General features: G+C 42.7%; 1 protein-coding gene across 3 annotated transcripts in view; it reads right to left on the bottom strand.

The window, feature by feature from the left end:
• The window catches only part of ninaC (STKc_myosinIII_N_like and MYSc_Myo21 domain-containing protein ninaC), a 152,800-nt gene that overhangs the window by 47,443 nt on the left and 82,328 nt on the right, over window positions 1-23,029 (bottom strand). For all 3 annotated transcript variants that reach the window (XM_022813735.2, XM_086974158.1, XM_022813736.2), the window contains exons 12-15: window positions 15,800-16,008; window positions 12,092-12,199; window positions 3,672-3,777; window positions 2,150-2,276 (exon numbers count right to left, since the gene is read on the bottom strand). In XM_022813735.2, the coding sequence (XP_022669470.1) occupies window positions 2,150-2,276; window positions 3,672-3,777; window positions 12,092-12,199; window positions 15,800-16,008 (550 nt within the window). The remainder of the gene's footprint in view (window positions 1-2,149; window positions 2,277-3,671; window positions 3,778-12,091; window positions 12,200-15,799; window positions 16,009-23,029) is intronic.

The following is a 23,029-nucleotide window of genomic DNA, read 5'->3' as shown; positions in this document are numbered from 1 at the left end:
TACGTATACACGCATGTGGTTTTCGCGACTGAAAGCGTTCGGATTATCATGGATGTTAACTGCTATCTTGTTTCGAGTCGTCGAACGTACGTTTGCGCATACTGAGTCGTGCGTACCTTTTTTCGAGTGTAGCGACCAACTCATGGATGCGTTTAGTCCACAACACTCCGTGGCGAAAGCAATAGCCTTTCGGTCAGCTCGCAGTGAAAGCTGATAGTCGAGGCATCTGACGACTGATCTACAACACAGCGACTGTATACCCAAAGATAACAAGCATAGCTTGGTCTCCTGCTTTGCTTGTGAAAACTTAGGATGCCTCAGTGTCCAAACATAGCCATGTTTACTTTCAACACGAGGGTCTGGTCACCATGAGTAAACATCACCGCTTGATCTCGGCACTGCCGAGCTTGACAAAGCTCCAGCCACAGAGACATGTAGGAGAATAATTCCCACTTTTAGTATAAGTAGCGTCTTTTTTTTTTTTATCTAAGCTATGTCGCCGATACTACCAACTCGCGCTTCAACTCTGATATAAAAGACAACTTTCCAAAACACCCGTAACAACGTTTCCTTGAAGGCCATCGAATTAACGTTACAAGCATAGTGCGAAACAATCCATTATGATATAAAGTAATAAAGCTAAATTCACAAGTTTTTCGATAAGTATCTATCAGTTGATAGTAAAGGAATTACAAATTTATGGCAATAATCAAGTCCGCGAAGTTCTGGAGAAGGCGCGAAAGTGAGATGGGCAGATAGAAAATAGAGCTGTTATATAATCAATAAAATAAAGTAGAGCGGTATACAAATAGCGCATACAGAATATTGGCAATTTTTATTCCGAGGTCGCTTTGCGACAATGATACGTATACTTGGGAAATCTGTATGTATCAGGGATTAACAGCACCTTTATACGAAACACAACGACAGAAGCTCCTCTACTACAATAATCTCTTAGATTAGCTCACCTGACCCCACTCTAGTCAAATTCATTCTTCTTGAAAAAAAAAAAAACTTTAAGCTTTAAAGAAAATTTATCAAGTGGTGCATTCCCGCAGTTATTTGACAACAGCAGTAGCTACTGCCATGTCCAGTGTCCATCCAATCCATCGTGTCCATGTGTAGTTTGACTGTCGCAACGATAACTCGCGTTCTCCTTCTGGCATTTCTTACTCTCCGAGTTGTCCTGCCTAGGTATTTTTCAATACCTAAAAATTCTAGGCATTAAAAAAACTGCTAGAGAGAAAGGATTCTTGGATTAGCTGGCGGGCAACACAATCAAAAAAAGCGAAGGCTGCGCGTCCATTTTGTTAAGATTATCACATAGTTTGAATAATTAAACAGGCGAAGCAGGCGCGGATGAAAGATGGCTTGGGAGCTAGTTTGTTATTAAAACTCGATGTGCTCAGCATTCGTAGGAGATTTCGCAGCGTCAGCATCCGAAAGCTGGGGAAACATTGCTTTGTGTGGGGGAGGGTTGCTGGAAAAAGGCACTTCCTTTCCTTTTGCTCGCCTCTTGTCTTGTCCTCATGAGGGTAAGAAATCGGACAGGTAAAAAAGGCGTGGGACTGAACCCCTTTCCAGAATTCTATGAACCTTATGTAGTATGTTAGCAAAAACAAAATTAGCAGTCTCAGACTATGCCCTTTTGATACTGCCATTAGAGTCGGTACATTACATTAAAACAAAACTCCTTAAGACATAGTTTTGAAATAGTCTAGCAGCTGATTCCGAACGAGCGTACTCGATCATTATAGATTTTTTTTTAGATTTTAGAACCTTTCAATAGTATAAATATAAGATCGTGTCAAAATTCCATATAGAATTGACTGTAAAGGTCATGATTCCGGTTCTTTGCAGCCAATACTTAGTTTTTAACAAGTTTTTTTTTAACCTAAATATAAGACCAACACGAGCGCAGTGTACTTCTCTTCTACAAACTGAAAGAAGTCAAATATGGCTCTGCCTTCGAAACGGATATTATCAAATTATTAGACTTAATTAGCCGGAATGTGTGTTTATGATGAAAAAAAAAATTAAGAATAACAAGTCCGTGAGTGGAAGTTGATTGATCACATTCATTCTGTTGGACTTGCTGTTTCAGCTCGCAAATTTTAAAGTACTGCATATTCAGGAAATAGTTACTTACTTTGAGGGATCTTTTCTGCGTTGACAATGATACATCCGGCTGTTTGAAATGAAGTTTCCGTTGGCCGGATCTCGACATCTCCAAGATGGATAATCGATGCTAGAATACGGTAAATTGTATCGATTTCCTAGAAACAGAAAGTAAACACTGGCAGTTGAGTCCGGTATTCTGACGTTATGATTACTGTTTTTAAAGATGCTTACTTCCTCGGAAAATTCGATGCTCTACAGGAAACAGAGCTCTTGGAGTGAAGTAACAGTCGAAAGGGCGCTGCAGTTGAGACACATATCAGTTGACAAGAACTTAGAACCCAGTCTCTTAAGTATAAAATTCTTTCGTACTCCGCCGTCGAAACGGAGGGGCGGAGTCGTCGTCGTCGTCATTAACGATATAGCGAAAAACTTTGGAGCTATGACAAGCCAAATAAAATATGAAAATCTACATTACTTCGTCGGGCAGATACAGAAATCTGTATGCTACTGAATCCAGGTATTCAAAAAGCACTTTATAGATGCGGTAATTATAATATCTATTTGATGACGTTTCTTGCAGGTCAACAGATGCATTTTTTGGGGCTAAACACAACCATATAATAACCCATTTTGCAAGATATAGTTAAGTCGACGTATAATATAAATCAACGTACGTTAATCAATTAATCACTCACACACGCAGACATCAAGTTCATTTTCGTATCTTTGAAATGGGTCCAAGCATCACTTCCCATCTACAAAAAAAAGACCCGTCCTTCAATTGATAATCAGGTTTGTTCTGAAGATAAAAGTTGTTTCGCGGCTTTTTTTTTTTACAGACTTGAGAGAAATCTTTTCTCCTGTGACCTGCTTCACCTGATCATCGTACTCCGGTGCTTCTCTCGGCAAGCGCAGTTCTTTTCCGATCGTCTTTGGCGGGCAACGAGGAAGTGATTTCGTGATTTGTCTATTTCTTTGTTGTTCTAATTCGACGCGAAGTCGAGATACTTGCCATTTCAGAAAGGCTAAAAAGAGATAAAAGTTGCCCTTTCGTCTGACTGGTCTATTGCCTCAACGACGACGACGACAATTTGAAGTCATTAAAACTTTTCGTTCAGGGCCACGAAACATGTTCGAAGGCGTAGACTGACCTGGTTGAAGCCGGATGGCGGTCTGGTAAACAGGACATGGAGTTTACGGAAGGCGATCCCTCAAAAAAAGCTCGGATAGGACAATTACAACACGAAAAAAAGGCCACTGAGCCAAATTACCTGGCGGACGACGTCGAGCAAACGAGTGGCTATGTGATGTGCTGGCGTAAGAAAGATGGCTTGATTCAGAGATTAATGGATCTTAAGGGACATGTATTCTTCTGGGCGGTTGCGTGACTGTCGTTTCTCCATCCAGAGATACAGTCTGCACACTGGTGCACCTAAACTGAACGTCTATAGCATAAGTATTTTTTCATGCTTTTGTCGATTTCGGTGTATATTAATAAAGATTGTGGTTAATACTCTTATGGGACCTTGTTGAGCAGCCTATTTACTAACCGTAACTCGAAATCCAAGAAGTTCAAAGCCCTGCTTGACAGCTGCAAGACGACGGGTATGCAAAACCCCGGTTTCCCTATCAGGTGGGATAGCTCCTTGTAAATACCTGAAATAGATAAGGCGCGAAGTAGGTCATATGGATGAGTTAGGTGGTTTTTTTGCCTTAACTGGTATTATGCTATTTAGACAAATTTCCTCTTGTTATATACGTATTGGCCCCGTCGGGTGGTTAATAACGAATAACAACATGTTCGTCTATCAACCAACAGGATACAGATCGTTTAAATTATAATCTGGGCGTAGACATAATCTAATCCTCGGACGAAAGTCCGGAAACGAACGGCAATAAATACAATTATGATCTAATCTACCGCTGTCCCTTTGATTGCTCGTATTAAATTTTCTACCACGATGCTCTTTTAGGCCAATGCTAAACATGGCACCGAGACCTGTCACAAAAGTGGAAAAATCTGCCTATTAGGCTTGCATATTTTTATCTGACGGGTTTTTCGTTGTAAACTACAAAAGTATTTCGGCATCCGATATTTGGCAGACGTTTAGGCATGTATGCACAAACTGAAAACGTTCTTATTTACACAGAAAATTCACATAAGGAAGAATATGTTCCTGCATTATTCTTAAGTAAGAACGTCACCATCGGCTTCTATCTCTGAAAAGCACCACCCTCGTTACATAATTATATTTTTGTAAAATGTAATTATGAGCTTCAAAACAATACGCATCTACCACGTGAACTAGGATTTTACCGTCAAGCATTGACCTCTCGCCTTTTAAGTGGAATATAATTGGTTTAAGCTAATAGAAGTCAATAGCTAAGATTCGTGCCCTTGTCTCTATGTTATACGGGTTACTGCTGCAGCTTCTTTGAAGGTCGAAGAAAGTCCTCGTCGGATATACTGGTACACCGACGTTTCTCTGGTAAAATTTGCTAGCCCGTCGGAAATTTTCGTTACCAAGCTTGTTGCTATACGGTTGGCCATCTTGCTGTCCCCAAGCCGCAGACAAGTGTTCGAAAGCTTCATACTTCAATATTTTGGTGTGTTCGGGAGTTGTTACTGCAATGCGTTTGATTGACGGGGGCCGAAGCAGCAATACAAATACAAGAAGACGGAAACTGCTTCTAACCATCAAGCCACAGACAGGAGATTTGCCATTACTAGAGAAAAATCGTTAGCTTATGTGCGTGTATTTTGCTAAGATCGAAGGCTTTCTGTCTATCGAGAAAACGACTACCAATTTGACCTGAACTTCTTCAACCAGGAGGTGTGTGACTATTAAGCTAGGCAAATTTGACGAATAGAAGGCTGTTTCAGGACTTTTGCGTGATCTAGTTCTGAAGTTGACTGATCACGTCGGCTAGAGTAAAATCCTTGAGATGTAAAAAGCAACCGCTAATTGTCCTTGTTTAAACCAATCTGTTAAGTTACAACGGGACACAATGCTACACGTAGGACAATATATGTGGTCACAGTAGATTATATAGTTCACTCGTTAACTGGTTATGGTATATTAACCATCCATCGCAGGATGCATCGAGCTTAAGCGCTATATAACTCAGTATCATAAATTTATGGTTTTCTGTTAAATTCGATCGAATTAATTGTTGGCGTCGCTTCTGTTTTTTCTGAAACCTAGAAGATCAGTGACAACGGTCGATTTAGCTCCAAGTGAGTTGGCGTTACAGATGGTGAAAAGTAATTTTCTAGCTACCATTAAATAGGATGGTTTGTGCAGAAGTCAAGTCTCTAAAAACATAGCAAAATCGTAAAAAAATCGATACATTTTGCTCGTTTAAGGCATTACTTATATGCGGACGCTATGAAGCGGAAAGCTGCGGCGCAGTAAAAGCTGGGGGTATAATACTGTACATTGCAGCCATTCATCAAAGCATATAATATTTCCCTCTCTTTGTAATTATTATCTTCCTTCTACTTCTGCATAACATGTTCTCGCTCTTTATTGCCTGCAGGTTCGTATCATATAAATGTGTGTAGGTGCAAGCGAGCACGCATATGCTGGATAATTCAGGCCGCAATACACACTGTACAAGGAAGAGTTTCATGTATGGTTGTATTATATAAAAGCATTCGCACTCATAACGTAGATAAATTCTTCAATGAATCCATCATGGCTGGTGTCGCTTCTCTTATTGGCAGAACAAATAATAGTACCACGTGTCATATGCATGTCTGGCGCGATCATCGACAACGCTCGTAGCTGGTAACACGTCGATCCGTCTGTTTGTTTTCATTGTAAGCGTCTGTTATAGGCTGGCCTCCGTTGCTAATGATGGCTCAAAAAAGAGGGAGAAAGGCAAAGGAATGATCCTTTGCGATCATTCCTTTGCCTGAGCGATCCTGGTGCAGACAAAATTCACCTCATATAAGTGATTCCACTAACAATTCGCTGCTGCATTGTCGACCAGTAGTTTTTTCGCATGTTGGTCCTGGCATACTACTTCCTAACGGGCCTGGGTGGCTCACTGGCCGTGTAATCAGGCGTGCGAAAACAACGTCGAAGCAGGAAGCTGAGCTAAATCCAGCTCGTATAGATCGACTCGAACAGACAAACGTACAACGACTAGTTCAAGCAAGATTTCGCTTTCACATCTTAGCTGTCAGATTTGCTTGTATACTTGGCTGCTATTTCCCTATCTTTACTTGCCGACACGTAAAGCGGTTTTGTTGCTTTTTTTGTCCTCATAAAAACTTCACCGGAGAATTACCGTTGCCGTCTATTGCGGGGCTGGTGCTATCTGTAAAGTTGTTCTGGACTTTAAAAGAGAGAGAAACCCTGCAATCACACAGGCAGCGGCAGGAACCCGAAACTGAGCAGACCCGTGTGTAAAGCTAAGCACAAAAAGGGACGAGGAAGAGCACGGGTTGTTTTTGCTTCAAATGACATTTAAGTGTTTAAACGAGTTTTCCGTCCCCCTTTTCATCTTTTTTTCTCTAACAAAAAAGCTATTGCTCTTTTTCCTCTAGGCTTTACGTGACCACCCGCCTTTTTACTTCCTGAAAATCCTTGCGCAATGGTGTTTTGAAGCGAGAACTGATTCAGATATTAACTTCCACTTATTCGAACAACGAGTCATATTCAAGGTGTCAAAGCAATTACTCGTGACGCAGTCTATGCAGAACTGGGCGACAGAGCCGAAGAACTGCTGCTTTGAAAGTCGTAATCCTCGTTTTTAGTTGTATAGGCGCACAAAAAGATACTCGTGAAGCTCAAAATTGCAATGATAAAACAATGGCTTGGATGAAACGGATTAAAATTTCCGTGAAAATGTTGACGAGTGAAATTATTGGCTACTGAAAACCGAAAAAATAACAGGTGCACGCTAGTTGCCGACTCTGTGACGATCAAGTATCGAGAGAATTTTAGATCTGGTAATGTTACCGATGTTAACTAAAAGACCTTTTATTCAGGAGGCCATGAAATTCTTTTGAAAACTTCAGAAGATCACCCATCCATTCACTACAACTTCTCACTTAAACACCAGCTTCGTCACCATGTTGAGTGATAGAGAAGATTAGCGGCATGTCGAAGAAGTTATAATCGATACTGGTACTGATGTAATGAAACTGAATATGAACGAATACGAAGCAAAATCTGGCAACATCGAAGTATCTAACGGATTCTATATGTGTATGTGTTTTTTTATGTGTGCACTTTTAACTGACATATGTTAATTTCTGGATGTTTTATCTGAAAATTGAAAGTTTCAAGTTTATATAGGAGGCAATATTGGGAACGGACACAATGTGGCCGATGTTGAACATAATAATAGCACAACATGAGTGCCGTAAACTAACAGCAACTGCACATTTTTCTAATCAGGAGTAAAGAGTGCTAACAGCGTTACCTTGCTTACAGTTCTATAGGGAACGAAGACGGTTGTCATTACGCTAAAAATGAGTGACTTCTTGGAAATCACCGTCGAATCGAAAAATGGAGAAGCTGTCGGAGAGCACGCTGACTCCAGCTTCAAAGGCCGACTCCGAAATGATTTTTAATCTACGTACCCAAATTTCCCTTGTAGGAAGATTCGATTTGTTATAATCAACGCAATAACATCCACTAGAGCAACTAGCACAGCTGCTCCCATCCACACCAGCATGCAGGGTGACTTGCGTGGAAAATGGTTCATTTTCAAAGACACCTTCAAAAGCTAGCTGTGATCAAAGTAAGTTCTGAAGACTAGTAGAATGAGATTGAAGTGGATCTTCCGCAGCATATAACCATCGGGTCATCAAAACGATGCTTGTTTGGGACCCGGCCAGGATGAGGTCTATCTAGATCTCAGCTTATTCGCCTTAGGTCTCCCTGGTCTACCTCTATTCAACCTCTGTTTCTATTGAAATCGTAACCTTTGTTTGGCCCCGATGCTCCTCAATAAGTGACACTAGCGGAAGAACTAGAACCTACCGTGTCTTATTTCGAAAGAGGCCAAGCCGACAGGCCATTAACTAAGCAAGCCCAACAAAAGTGCAGAGCCCCATCCGGCATCACCAGTACGATAGAAAAAATATAACATAACACTGTCTTCTGGCTTCTGATGACTCGTCTTATTGCCTTTACTAGACAGGCCAGGGGAAACGGACGGTCGAACCGGCGTTCAGACTCAATAAGGCAACGACCCTCGTTGACAGTGGTGCTAACACCGCAGCTTGGTGTTATCCCACCGTTGTAGGGCAATTACGTATTGTAGTTAATAGGAACCACTTACGGTAACCATACAAGTGCTGTAGACTGCGGTGTGTGATGATGTAAAGACGGTCACTGAGCGACACAAATTTGTCATGGGAAGTGTGCAGACATAGAGGAAAAAAACAGCTGTCGAGCCGAACACACAGCGCGGTAGCCGGATGTAGCAACCATCTGATGCCTGGATAACAAACACTCTAAGTGCTCATTTCCTAAGTGTAGACGAATTGAGATGGCTATCTTATTTAGAAGGAAGCTTAGCTCTCAACAGTAACACTGCTACGCTTAGGACCGCTCATGGTCTCAGCCTGATAGATCGTAGTCTGTGGAATAAAAAGGAATAAAAGAATCAATTTCTCCTTAGAATAGTAAGGTAAGGTATGACCGTTTGGTTCTAGCTGGATACCGCCGCATGTCATGGGCTGCCTTCGGGCACCTTCAGGTGACACATGGTCCGAGAAAGCTCAAAAGCGGAGTAACAGGCCAGTTAAGATGGCTTGAGAGAGACAACACAGCTTTTATACATCACTGCACATGTTCTTTATCCATGCACAGCTGAGATTTCGACGTAGTCGACCGTTCTCTGGACGGGGAACTCAAACCACCGGCCGTATATTACTCGCTTCAAAAATTTATTACATCTGCTTCTGTCAGCAAACAATAAACAACCTTTAGCATGGCAAAAACAAAAAAAGGAATGCGGGGCCTTTTTATATGAAATATGATTCGTACAGATATTTTTTTTTATTATTTAACATCATCCTGGGTAATGGCAAGATGTGTTCCATGTTTTTTCATACAATTGAGTTTTGATGAAATCAAATGCATAGACAGAACGTTGTCGACTGTTGACAAAGGCCATGGAGCTCTGGAAACTATTTGGTGTCAATCACATGTCAAAGAGGGTAGCGCTAGTGTCACGTGTGGAAATGGCAAGCGTTTTAACATGCGATACATACTTGTATCAGTTAACATCGGTGGCTGAATGCTATCTGAGAAACCTTTTTGTTTCTCTATCAGACGTGATATCAGTATCTACACGTCTTTCGAATACGAAATACTAGACTCCGGTGATAGATCACCAGAGATAAGCCAGAATAAGACATTCCTGTCTAGTAACAATAACTAATGGAATGACGATTCTGTGAGCCTGGGAATGATAAAAAATATATACATGTAGTAATAGACAAAAGGTATAGAGACAAACAGAGAAACATGGCAAGAAACTGAATGAGTTGGCCTATGACACGTCACAGTATTCAAGCTGCATCGGAGACGTCCCTAAACGCAACAGAAAAGGAGCAGGCCCAAAAAGAGCTCGACGAAGTTCACTCACTCTGTAGGTCCCACGGGAAGCTATTAAAGTGGAAGCTAAAAAAACGACGACGATAAAGACTGTCTCGTTCATTAACGAAGTAGGCAAGGCAATTTCAGCAGAAATAAAACAAATAACTGGCAGACAGACAAGTCTACGAGAGCTAAAACTTTTATCATACGGAAATAGCATCCGGCTAACGTAATTATGTTTACAGAAAACTTTTTAAGAAAGCTGAGATGGCTGACAGTAAATTCAAAGGGAGAATAAATACCGAACTCGATCCCAAGCTCTTAGTCGAAATGAATTAGATAGCACGACTATCCAGAGCTATATTCAAAGAAGCCGAGTTTAGCTTCTAGGGAAAAGGTTTAGCTTCAACCAAATAAAATTCTCTGGGGCGCGGTTTCGCAATCAGATGCACCTATGCTTTTATTCATCCCAGCGCACATTCACGACCTAGATGAATGAGTCCAATCGCCGAGGGCGTTGCTATCTTAAGTCCTGATCCGTGGCCCATTCTTCCGGTAATATTAGGATACAAATTTTGAGTCTTTATCTTATTTATATCTTCTCCGGTAAGAACAGTTATTAGTGAAGGCCTGTTGTACAAGCGGTAATTTTCGGCTGCCGCCGGAGCTAGCGTACTATGTCTATTTATTAAGGAGGATGATAATAATACCAGCAACGAAGGTTTCCGCAAATCGCGACCGAACCATATCGCAACATTAATGTAATGTTGTGAAAGTGGCGTGTGATAGCTCGTTTTATTCTTTCCTCTTTGCCTACACATAATGGCAGTCTTTCGACCATCGGCTTCTCCATCCTTTTGTTTCATTTATGTTTGAAATATATGTAGGAACGCGCATCTCCCTCAGTTAATTGAGTACGGGCGGTGCAGCCAAACGCCGACTAGTACCGACGCGGCACCCAAGGGGGCAACGGCGAGCACGCGATCGATATGCACCAGCGCCATGAGAACCCGGGAAAGGCGGTTGACTTACCAAATTTATTGCCACCGAACGCTGTCAGGGTCAGGGCTTCGGCACTGGCGGGCTTCTTTTTGACTGATCGTAACTAAGCGCAGCCCCAAGTTGTTATAGCAGTGCCAACAGCTGGTGCTAGCTCTTGGCCAAGCAGCACACTCAGCAGAAGCAAGAAAAAACAGAAACTACATTGATGTTCGTGGGTCACCGAACGTTATCTCGAACGGCTGCATGATAAGCCTGCTTCCAGGTTGTACCGGTCGTCCTTCCATTTCTTTCTCCGTTGTCTATGACCGATATGTTTGTCAGTTTAGTAAAAAATCACAGGCGGATAGCAGCAGCAATAGCAGACGTACCAGTCGACACAGGAGGGCATTTACTAACCAACGGCAAACGGTACCAAAGCAGACATGCGAGAGGTTTGAGACCTAGGACCAGAGGGCAAACCGACCTCAATGACCTCCCTTCGCCAGAGATAATGGCAATAATAAACGTCATAATAACGGTACAGAAGAGCGCCGCTGCTGCATCGGGCGTCATAGTAGCGGTAAAGGTTATTGCAATCGTTTTGCTCGCCAGTTCGTTCTATTAGTTGAGCGGCTCGCATCACTTACTACTGCTCGTGTCTGCTGCAACAGCGGCGACAGCTTCACCAATTGTGCCCCAGTGTCCGGCTAACCACTTGTGATCTGAGGGTTTGGCTCGGATGGGTTTGTGCTATTTATGGCTGATATTCTATTGAAGCCCAATTATTGCGAGCCACTGGAAACCACTACAGTTGAGGCTGTACAATATGTCATCATTATCTGCTCGCTCTGACTAAATGCTTCGCTTAGTGCCTGAAGTACTGGCGCAGCGAAGAAGAGTGCAGTATTTAAAGGGCATCAATGTATATGCCTGCAAGGTTTCTTCAACGCGGCCGATTTGGCTACTCGGTTGAGAACCTTCCTCCAAGCGCGGCCTTTAAGGGAGGAGGCAGCCGCAGAATTATGCGTCTTAGGGTCTAAGTAAATGTTAGAACTGATCGCTAAGATGAATGCGCTGCTCTGATCATTTTATCACCGCCTTGTCCTTTATTCTTACTTGCGATTTGCTCGGATAATAAGAGCGAACATCGGGGCAATGCCAGTATTTCACATGTATGTACATGAGAAATAAATTGCAGAAACTACGTACTATAGTAACAATGCCCTAGACTTAGTTACCGAACTTGTATATTGTGTAAAACACGATATTATTATTCAATACCAAGCAGACAGCAGTTATAGATGCGCTGGGTAAAAGTTACGGGTAAGGCATTTCACTTCACGGCTGAATTACCGAATGTGTCATATGAAAAGAGAGTTTAATGAATATGCAACGAGGAACGAGTATGGGATTTGTCCACCTACCGGTGATTCCGTTTGTACGTCGCTGGTTCTAGGTAGTACGCTTCAAGTAGATTTTGAGCCGCTAGTCCATCGTAAAGGTAATAGAATATATGAAAGTTGCGTTCGCCGCTGAAATTAAAAAAAAAGTGGAAAAAGAAAACAATTTCTATATGATCCGCTTGGCGCTCTACTATTGCGCATTTTACTGTAAAGTAGATATTCTGTTATTATTATATTTAACTCTGAAGCAGCTTCATCGGCTTTCTGGAAAGCATAAAAAAATTTCGGTTTATCAAAGTGCACAGTGTTTGAATAACGATATCGATCCTATATTTCTGTTCTGAAGTCTTTTTAACAAAATACTAAATTTATATTGCTATTTGTTGTTACGATGTCCTGTTGTGTCAAAGACAGTTTCCTACCAGGAAGACCTCTACGCAATAGTTCCGATTGTTTGTAAAGCATACACAATCACAAACAAACCAATTACAAAAGTCGACACAATGCGAGAAATTGAAGGATTTCGAAACACCGGATAAAATATAACTATTTCACGACCATTAATTATCCTTGACTGGATAAATCAATCACCTTACAATTATTGTTTCTCATAGCAGGAATAGGAAGGGTAAGCAAAAGGAATTTTTTCCCTTCTTCTACCGTAGGCTGCTAGAAGACCTTATGAGATCTGTTTCTTGAAAGGATATGCATAAGTAACTTGCAGAGTTTACTAGCGCACGAAGACTATTCATTGGAGATTCGAACGACACTGAAGATCAATCTAATTGTTGCCTTTTTCTTTCCTTGCTTCTTCGTTAGTTGGGGGGGCTTCGAAATGTGCAGAGTTGCTTAGGCCGACCGCTATCATAGCCGCTGCCGCTGCTGACGCGGCCCCATTTGCAAATGCTGCTGTCTCATGAAGCAGCGATTAAAAGTAATTATTACTTTTTTCAGTTGCCTTTTACCCTTCATTCTTCCCCTTCCCTTAGGCTTCGTTCTTTACTTACCTTCAAAAGCAGCTTACACTTGGGTTTCGTTGCACAGATGAAGCACCTGCCTACTTTTGCCGGTCCGATTCCGTTCTACCGGCGATGGCGCCATTTGGTCAACGTCAGACGCTACCACGTTGGGCTGCTGGAGTTAACAGAGCCGACTTGGGTAATACCGATGGCGGTAGCCCTGCTTAGGGCGTACAGACGCTTTTGTGAAACCATAAGTCTCAGCTGTCAATAGCTACGCCGTGGGATCGTTGCCGGGCAGCTTGGCAGAAAATGCTTTTGGAAGCGCGGTCGCTTCTAGGTTGAATACTAGGGGCAAAAATAATTGTGAGTCGGCGGCGTCAGCGACGGTGGCTGCGTTTATTACTTTTGTGGATCCGTATGTTTGCATTGCAAACAAGGCACACCTAATACTTGAAAACCAATCTTTTCAACCCAGCAGCGACGCAAGTCTAGCTTTTTCTACGGGTTTTCATTGCTACTATCACTATTACTGTTTTCGCTTGTTGATAATAATAATAATAATAATGGAGAAATAAAGCGTCGTGGAAAGGGTGGATGCCTTCTTCGGTATTCTACTTGGAAACGTCCTGGGAGTGTCAAATGTGGTGAATGGCAATTGCTACGACGGGGCAATTTTAGGTTAGGTTGCCTTGGAGAGGCTTTGAGTCTCTTGGTTTGATGTTTTTTAGGGGTGCTATAATGAAACTGTGTCATCCATAGATTAGAGGAGAACAATATGTTTTGCCCGCTGTGGTTTTTGCTGCAAAATTCAACATCTTCAGTAATAGCACGAACACGAACTACATAGCTGTTGTAACAGAGAAACACTCGTATAATTATTATGTGACCGAGTCAAACGTTGTTAAAACTGATGTACAGACGTATTCTATAGAACGCATGCATAGGGTCCTTGACGTCGTAGCTGCTTATTGTGGTTTTCTAAAAGCAATACTCAACGCTGAGATTGATATCGTAGTTATCTTTACACGATCTTACTACCAAAGAAGTAGATGGAATTCTTTTCCGCGTAACGTTATAGTTACGATAGATGGTCAGTTCCTCATCAGGATCTTAGACGCCCAGTGGGAGATGTCACTTGGATTAATTTGTTTAGCTCTAGCGTTTGAGAATTGCCTGAATTTGAATATAAATCAACTCACACTTGAACTTTCGCAAGTACATTCATGGATACCGAAATAGAGAATGCTAGAAAAAATTACGATGCCCACCAAGTGTCCCATTTGCTAATGGTAAATACAAACTTAGGTATTGATCCCAGTTAGTAAAATCCATGAGACATAAATTGTCTAGCGGGTAGAAAATCATATTGAGTCTGGTGTGAAAATGAATGTTCTTATCGCTGGCGTTTACGGCTGGTTTCAAATCAATAAATCTAGATAGACCCTTCTTGCATCCCGCACTAGATCCGTTTGCACGGTCGACCGCCATTTACTCTAATTAGGCAAATCCAAGGTTCTTAATTAGCGTTCACGGTTTTCTTCGGAGGAGAAGAGCTGCAATAGACCACCATAGGGAATGACTATATAATCAACTGTATGCGTAACGCTTGCGCAAGTCTTCATTCACTAGATTGAAGAGTTATCTTAATAGAAGCATCGTATTCAAGCACGAGTATGAAACGGTACTGCTTGTGAACCTGCACATGTGAAAGGTCTATAGAGGCGACTAATTTGACAACGAGAAAGATTCGGCAGAGCTACTAACCTCAGGAACTAGCACAATCCTTAATGATCGATATTCAAAATTCATACCCGTTGAGAATTAGCATCGTATTTATTATCTTTTGTTCAACAATTTTGATATTTGTTTTTAGCGATGCTTGAAAAACATTGCAAAAACTACGCTAATATTTCGGAGTGTTTTAATTTAATACTCGTGCATATATATATATATATATATATATATATATATATATATATATATATTATCGTTACACGTCTGTATATTTATGGCACCCTTGCATATGATTCCATGCCTTAATATAAGATGCACGATGATTATTAGACACGTACATGGGTACATGTTTGGTATACTTTAAAGTCCTGCTCCCAGGCATGCTCAGGTAAAAGAGCGCCGTAGAAGTTGCTTGAGAAATTACTTAGTGCAGTGTCTATTAAAAATTCTTAGGTGATTTCAGGAGTTTGACTCGAATTTGCAAGCTATTTAAACTATAATAATATAAGTCAACCTAGATAGAAACCCTGTTTTTCCTTCCCTCACGTAGCCTGAGCGGCGGCCAAACTTTTTCAGAGCGGCAAGCATGTTTAGCTTCTTTTGAGTAGCGTGATGAAGATATCCAAATCTCCATGTGCGTCTGACTACAATGTTCATGGCGCGAATACTCCTATAGAACAATAATTCGTATGTAACTCATCCCCATGGCCGGCACTAAGCCCACCTTCAGGTCTTCTCTGTGGCTGTTTCTAATCGGAAAGCCATCGAAGTTCTCCCGTCTGTCAATCGCTTCTGGGAGTCTCAATGACATTTGTTTTACTTACATTACGACATTCTGCGTTTTGTCTACACACATATATTTACCTTAACAAGACAAAGAAATCCGAATAAGCGGATGAGCCTTTTGGATACAACCTGGACATACGGTCGGTTTATCTGCAGGCGTTGAATAGACAACACAAGAAGCGGCAAGTAAGATCCGAAATGCTCAACTATGAATAACATCTAAAGCATGCATTTAACGGTTACTTACCTGGCCTGGCGTACAACGCGTGATTGCTCGAGGAGGTACACAGAAAGTTTGGCTCCAAGGACGCGGCCGGACGTCGAGGAGAATGTGAGATCGAGAAACTTGCCGAAGCGACTAGAGTTATGGTTGATGCCAGTGCGAGCATTGCCGAACGCTTCCATAATGGGGTTTACTTGAAGGATTTTCTCGACCTCCATGTTCCCATTCGATGTCTGCAAATATTAGTCAAAGCGGGCATACGTGTTTTCTATTAGAATTTGCTAAACGTAGATTCAGAGCTAGACCTCGATTTCAAGCTCGCAAACGACCAGTAGTTTGCCCAGTTGCAGTGACCTTAATGAATGCTAATAGAGAGCTTCCATTTCGTATCGCGTAAGAGCATGTTTTGTCATTTTAGAAGAGTTTCACGCAGTAGTTTATAATCGAAAGCGGCAAGGTCAGAAAGGTTATTTTGTTTACATAACAGTACAAAGAAAATACAATTTGAGATCTTTGAACGTAATGCTGATACGTAATACTATATGATCGTGCTTTGCTCGCTTTGTATTTCTGTTAATGGGCCCGCGCTGTACATTGGCGCAGATACAAGTAATGTCTTCAGGAGTCGCGAAGAACAGCAACTCAAGGTCTGTTGCTTCTGCAAGAAGATCAAAGAGATGTCACATGTTTACCGACCACCCCCTTCAATGTCACCCTTGCTCCTGGATAACTCTACGCCGACGATAAGGAGATACAGAGAGGTAAGAAAAGAAGTGTTGCGAGTAAATAAATCAGACGGTCAGTCAACCCTAGAAAGCTCAATCTCTTTCCTTCTATACATCGAGATGGGACTTATCCCACACCGTTCTGGGACCTGTTTCTGCATCGTCTGCAAACGATTGTCATCGTCTTAGACATTATCTGATTTCGTACGCATTAACAAGAGGCAATATTTGACTTATATGTGTGATTCTTACTATGGTGTGCGCAAACAGGGTTTATATTGCAGCAATTAACCGGTAGTCGTCAAAGCGAAAGGTACTTGACCAGCGTAATTGGTCACCTTTGATGTAGTATAATAATGTAATATGTTTCGTACGTAGTATAGGAACATAATAGAAAATAAAACAAACACATCTCTACGGTAGACAGAGGGCAAAGAAGAAGAGCAAAGTTTCGAGCAGGTTTAAGACCTCGTTCAATCGAGAACTTGTTGATGACTAGCTTGACATAGCAGTTGATTCCGACAAACGAACACAAAGCTCCAGCAAACTTCCTACATGTGATAGCGAATAGCGAATAGCAACACGATTGTTCGGACTGCACTCAAATGGGTCAATTTCATTACCAATCGATCAAGCCAATTCACAATAGAGACGAGGGATCTTTCCTTCAGCGCGCCTTTCTATGTTCCTTCTGTGCAAACGATGTTGATTTGAACTTTATTTAGTTCATCCTTGCGTGTACGGAACTGACCGAATGCCCAATAGTGGGCATCCTAGAGAAAACGAAAATGAAAAAAGGGTCCCACTGAAAAACTGATATTCTCGTTGGCTTGAAAATAAGCCATTGAGTGGCTTGAAAATATCCGAGAAGCCGATAGCAGACAGACGTGCTACAAGACGAAAGAATTGCGAGGCCATGCGGGTGGAAGATGCGCTTGCTGGGTATACATTCAGAGTTCCTAAAGCAAAGAGTCCTCTTGGAATGAAATGATTCTGTATAGAAGAAAAGATCCAAAGAAAAGATCAGCCAAATCCCTGCACCGTAAAGCTAACAGGTTTCCTTTCGTCCTCCGAAGGATATAGGGGAGGATGAAACCAGTGAAAAAGGTGAAAAAGAGATGGGTACGTGGCGTCTTTTTAAAGCCTGGCTGTTCCCCTAGTGACACGGTGAAACGCAAAGAAGCAATACGGGAATAGGATCTCCTTAGGACATACAGCACCAAAGCGGGTGTGGCTGGTCCCCCGGCATAAGGCCCTGCTCTATCCGTTGCTGTACGTACCTATCATTCGAGTAAGGCCAACTTTAACGGAGGCACAAAGTAGAAGAAATGAAACCGGCTGAACGGGGGTGTGGTGCCATCGAAAAGCCCGTGAACTGCCATTCTCGCTGGTTGGCTCACCAGGGCTTCACTCTACACGACCATCAGTCATACGGCGTCAATCGAGCGACTGCCACTCAATTTCAATGGGAAAAGGTCGCTGCGCTAGACTCTGCCCAGGATGGACAACAGCGGTTCCCGAGAATGTAATGCGGAAATATCCTATTCGTTGGGCTTTTACTATATCAATATTCTTCTGCTGTTCCGCCCCGGTTTCTACGTTCCCCTCGTTCCTCGCGAGTGTGCGAGACACCGACGAAGCGCACAGTGGTTCATCGCTGTGATCTTTTTTCTTCCCTGAAGCCATATCGACAAAGGCTGCACAACGCGTTGCCAATGGGCTTTGATTTCGCCTTTTTAAAGTGGTGTCTGACTGCTGCTGTCGTTGCCCTAATCGGGCTACCGATCGGATGAGGTATACAGTGGAAGTGGAGGAAAGCCGAACTATCCTTTGTCAATTGGAGCAACGGTCCTGGGCTGATGTACCTGATGACCTGATTGAGCTGCTGCTATGTACGTGTATTCGCTGGCAGTGCCAACGATGGCGACATAAGTGAGGAAGGAGAGCGGCAGCCACGTTGCCTACAGGAGCGAGACGAAGCCCCACTCTGTGACGTATGAGCCCTCTGTGTTCGGCTCCTGTGCCGAGTGGACCAAACAGGCGAAGAATTTCAGCTCAGTGTAAATACTGGACTGATATTAAAGTGGGATGCGACTAAGTGACTGTTATAATCAGCATAATGTGGGTTGTACACCGAAAGCGGTTGTTCACGAAGAAAACTACACAATGGAGCAAGGAAATACAAGATATACCTATGCCAAAAATCAATAGATGCTTCTCGCGAGTCATCCTAACATCACACGCTGGCTACGATCGCGCTAACTAAAGAATGCAGAAAAACGTTCACAAGGCGTTGTGGTAATTTTCTAGAAGAGGTAGATTGTGAGCAGCCTAACGTTTTAAGGAAATAGTTTTTGAATCTAATCTCCTCAGAGCCGTGTGTTTACGTATAGATATTAAGCTACCCGTATTACGCCGTCCGTCCCGTTGTTCAGCTGTTTGTTTTGATTTTGCTACTTCTTCCTAGCTACCACGAAGTTTCGGAAGCTAGGCTGTTACCATTCCGTTCTCGAGATTTTCGTAGCAACTCGCTCATTCATTTGTTGCTTGCAAAACTTAGACCTGGTACCCCTCCCCCTTCTCGCGTAGCCCCTGAATCATCACGGCTGTTAATATGTATTTTTTCTTTTTTTGAACGTACGAACGAAAGAATGTACATTTTCTCTCGACAATCCTTGCTTGCCATGGACCAATATGCTCGCTCTTTATCTCATCCTGTTATTTCTAACTGGCTACCAGGATGGCTGGAAATAAGCCGTTGTATTATTTTAGAAAACGATGAGGAGGAGAACCAGTCTGCGGCAATTGCATTCGACGCAGTAGGGTCCGACGGGAGACTGACATCAGTCGGCGATACAGTGGCCTGCACAGGAAAAGGGTTAGGATAATAAGTGAACAATGTCTGGGCAAACCACCGCCTGCAACATGTATACGGAAAACGGCCCATAGAACACCAGTCTTCCACTTATATGGCCCATTCTTTTTTTACACCGAACGACAATTTAAAAATATGAAGCAATCGTGTTACAATCGTCACGGTCACCGTGCCGTTACTTATGGTATGAGCGCACCAGCGACAGCCGCCTCGAACGGTAAACGACTAGCGACTCTAGAGTTTGTGATAGATCTATCAGCAGTGAGGGCTTTTGTTAGTAGTACATTACTGCATTATTTTTTAAACGTTGAAAGACGCTGCTGTGGACTACTACAGTGTTCAACAACTACATTTAAAACTAGGCTTCTACGCGTTCTCGGCGCAGGCGCTGCAAAATACCCCTTGCCTATTGCATTTGCAGAATCCATTCATCGTAATCTGTCTGCTATAAGTATACTTCTAATCGTAAACACGTTACTTATAACTATCTGTCTGTCTTCTTTTTAAGAGGTTGTTAAGGAACCTAAGAGCATACCGTAAACCTACTGAAGGGATATTAGGAGACACATGTGATCTGCATACATAAAGAGAATATAAACATTAGACAAAAATTTGAATGGCCTATATAGGTTGTATGATATCTATTTTTAGACCACGCAAGGGCTTTGCAGATTATTATGTTCAATAAAATCAAATAAAGGTTTTGTTGAAAAAGGTGTCGTTACGGCTATTTTTGGCAACGTTGTCCGAACATCGACTTTTGCGGTATTGGTAATGGAGAGTTTCAACCTAACGGAGATATGACTCAAAAAGCACCGAATAATAAGCTAAACAGGCGGACCAAGGGTACCTGACATTACGTCCAAGCAAAAGGGCCGTAGCGAAACGGCTATTGCGTTCATGAATATTACAGTTGATGCCGTAAAAACTGAGTCATTCAGAGACGGACCGAAGGACTTCCATATTTTTTCATGTTACCCCGTTGAGTCTGCTTCATGGTACCTTTGCAACTTCCACCAATGCCAAAGTCTATCGCCCAACTTACCACCGCTAATTTCACTTCTCATTGTGCTGTTCCTTTACGTAAAGTGCAATAGCTTCGATGCGTTAGTGGACATTAAGGAGCCAACGCCCCAATAAGTAGATGCGTGAAGATAGTGAATTGGACCCCACAACTTATCACCTAGCAATGAGGTAAGTTCATGGCAACGGCACGGGTTCGTTGCGGGTTGTGTATGCAGTTGCTGGCGAGGCCGATGTTGATCGAGCAAACTGGTCACGTTTATGACCAGCTTATTGTGGGGCTGATGCAGCGCCGCCTCACCCAGCTCGCGCACAATGGCACTTAGCTTTGCCACCTACCTGACTGTTTTTCCTCGCTATTTATCCTTTTGCGGCTAGCATCTACGACTGACCAGCTATAGAGCATAATGTTTTTTCTGTCGCATACAGTCAAGCAAAGCGGTACCTAACACGACTGCAGCCCTCGCCTGCCGGCCGATCAGCCTTTTCGATATAGCAACATAGCGACACCAATGAGGACTAGGGCAACAGCAACAGCAGCAGCAGCAACTGCACTGGTAGAACCATCAGTAGCAATAACAACGATGACGACGATAAAAACGAAGACAGCGGCAATAGCATCGGCAGTTACGACATCGATAACAACAAACGAAGCCAACGACATTAAGCAGCATCGCGTAACCTTGAGGCATAATCATAGTACACGACGACAAAGGAAAACTAGAACAAATTTCCTGTGCTTTGTACCATCCCTTTTTGAGGCTATCCGAGTCGGAACAGGAACGGCAAGGCACGTAGGATAATGAAAAGGTTTCGCTTCTCCTTTTGTTTTGTGTTAGCAATCGAAGAGAGCAGTGGCAGGAGCTCTACAGCGGTGAGACGACCATCAACTCAACGCCCGCTTTGCACCCCCTTTCCGCTCGGTCCCGACTCGCAATGGCCCGTTGCAGCGGCCGATCTCCTTGTCTCCTCTTTTCCCTTGCTCTTGTTCGCATCGCGTAACTCCTGACACCGAGGGAAGTTAGCGTCAACTCTCCGAGTTAATGAGGCCGAGCCGTTAGGAGTTGTTGTTACAAACCTCCAAAGGAACAGCAGCCGGAATCGCCGCCTTCGTTATTCGATGAAATTCTCGCTGCTCTACTGTTATTACAGAGAAGTGGGTCTATGATGCCGACCTAACCTTTCCTCATTTTTTTCTATTTTACCTTCTTTTTAGTCTCGCGAAAAGACTTGCTTTCCCCCTATATTGCTCTTGCCTACGCCTATGAGCAGGTTAAGGCACACGCAGACGGCAAAAAAGCGACAACAAATGGCCGTTTGTTTTATCTGTGGCAGTAGTGGAAATACAGAAGAACTAAGCGGAGTACCCAACGGTAGGGCACAACGTATTCGTAAGCTGAGGCAGCTGGAGGGAATTCGACAACACTCGACTGGGGCATATAGGATAACCGGATGGCGCCATTAGAGGTGATAGCGTCGGTCGCTAAGAACGGTCGTTGGCAGCTAAACAAAATTTGGTAGTATTGAACGACATAGGGAAAGCGTAATTTGGTATCTTCAAAAACCATCTGAGTCTATGTTTATAATAAAGCACTTACATTATTACGAGAATCCTGACTGAACTGGGTACGGTATGCATAAGCCAGCACATTTTAAATGTTCCTGAACGCTTCAGAAATATATAGTTTTCGGGTCAAATACCCTTATCGACCTGAAAACATCTACAGCGTTTAGATCTCCTATTCAGTATCAAATTCAGTATTGAATAGAGGTACAAATACCCAGCGAAGTTATTAGAAAATTACTTGATTTCGTAAAGAAACGCCAAGCGACACTATTGATCTTTATTATTGTTTGTTAGAAACACCAAATCCTTAAGCTGAAAAGTTGTCCCATCGCGTCTCGTGTATCCCGTGCTGCAAAAATATCCATTCACCGCTCCACCTAACTTAATAACGCATTGAGGATTGAAATATTTGTAATACAATGTGCACAGAACTTATTAAATTTACCAATGTTCGAAGCAATCTCTCGAAATGATCAAAAGCGAACGGCTTAGATGTTCTGTCTGCTACCGCTCCATAGCAAACACTTCCAGTAACTAATCGAGAAACTCAAAAAACATCCTGCTCTAAATCTATGTGCCAAGTGTCAAGGTGTCAGCCATGATCACGGCAACCAGGGTAAAACTAGCGAACGCGATACACAACAAGGGAATCCTCACTGGTGCGCTACCACAGACCAACATAGAAACTCTAAACGACTATGTGAGAGTCTTGAGCGATGGTGGCAAGCGAACGGGAAAGTTGAAGGGTTTGGACTCCGGAAAACAGCGAGAGAAAGGAAGCGCCAGAGAGGGGGAGAGAGAGAGAGAGTACGAGGGAGGAAGAGGAAGAAGGAAAGTCGAAGGCAGGATAAAACCGATCAAAACAGATGGAAGCTAAAGCTTTTCTAGGGTCGCACACGTAGTTCAGCATAGCCACCATCGGAATCCTACCGACTCGGTAAGTTCGTAAATTGTTGGCTGTCGAAAGCCGAGTCCTGGTCGAGGCCGTAGCAGGTCTTGACCTGTCGCCTCACAAGGCTGCGGAGCAACAAACAAGACTTCGTTAAGGCAAATGACTCCTTTTA

The sequence above is a fragment of the Varroa destructor genome, unplaced genomic scaffold, assembly GCF_002443255.2.
Source record: "Varroa destructor unplaced genomic scaffold, Vdes_3.0 BEIS01000007.1, whole genome shotgun sequence".
Lineage (NCBI taxonomy): Eukaryota > Metazoa > Arthropoda > Arachnida > Mesostigmata > Varroidae > Varroa > Varroa destructor.
The sequence above is the reverse complement of the archived record's forward strand: the minus strand, read 5'-3'. Positions and strand labels throughout refer to the sequence as shown.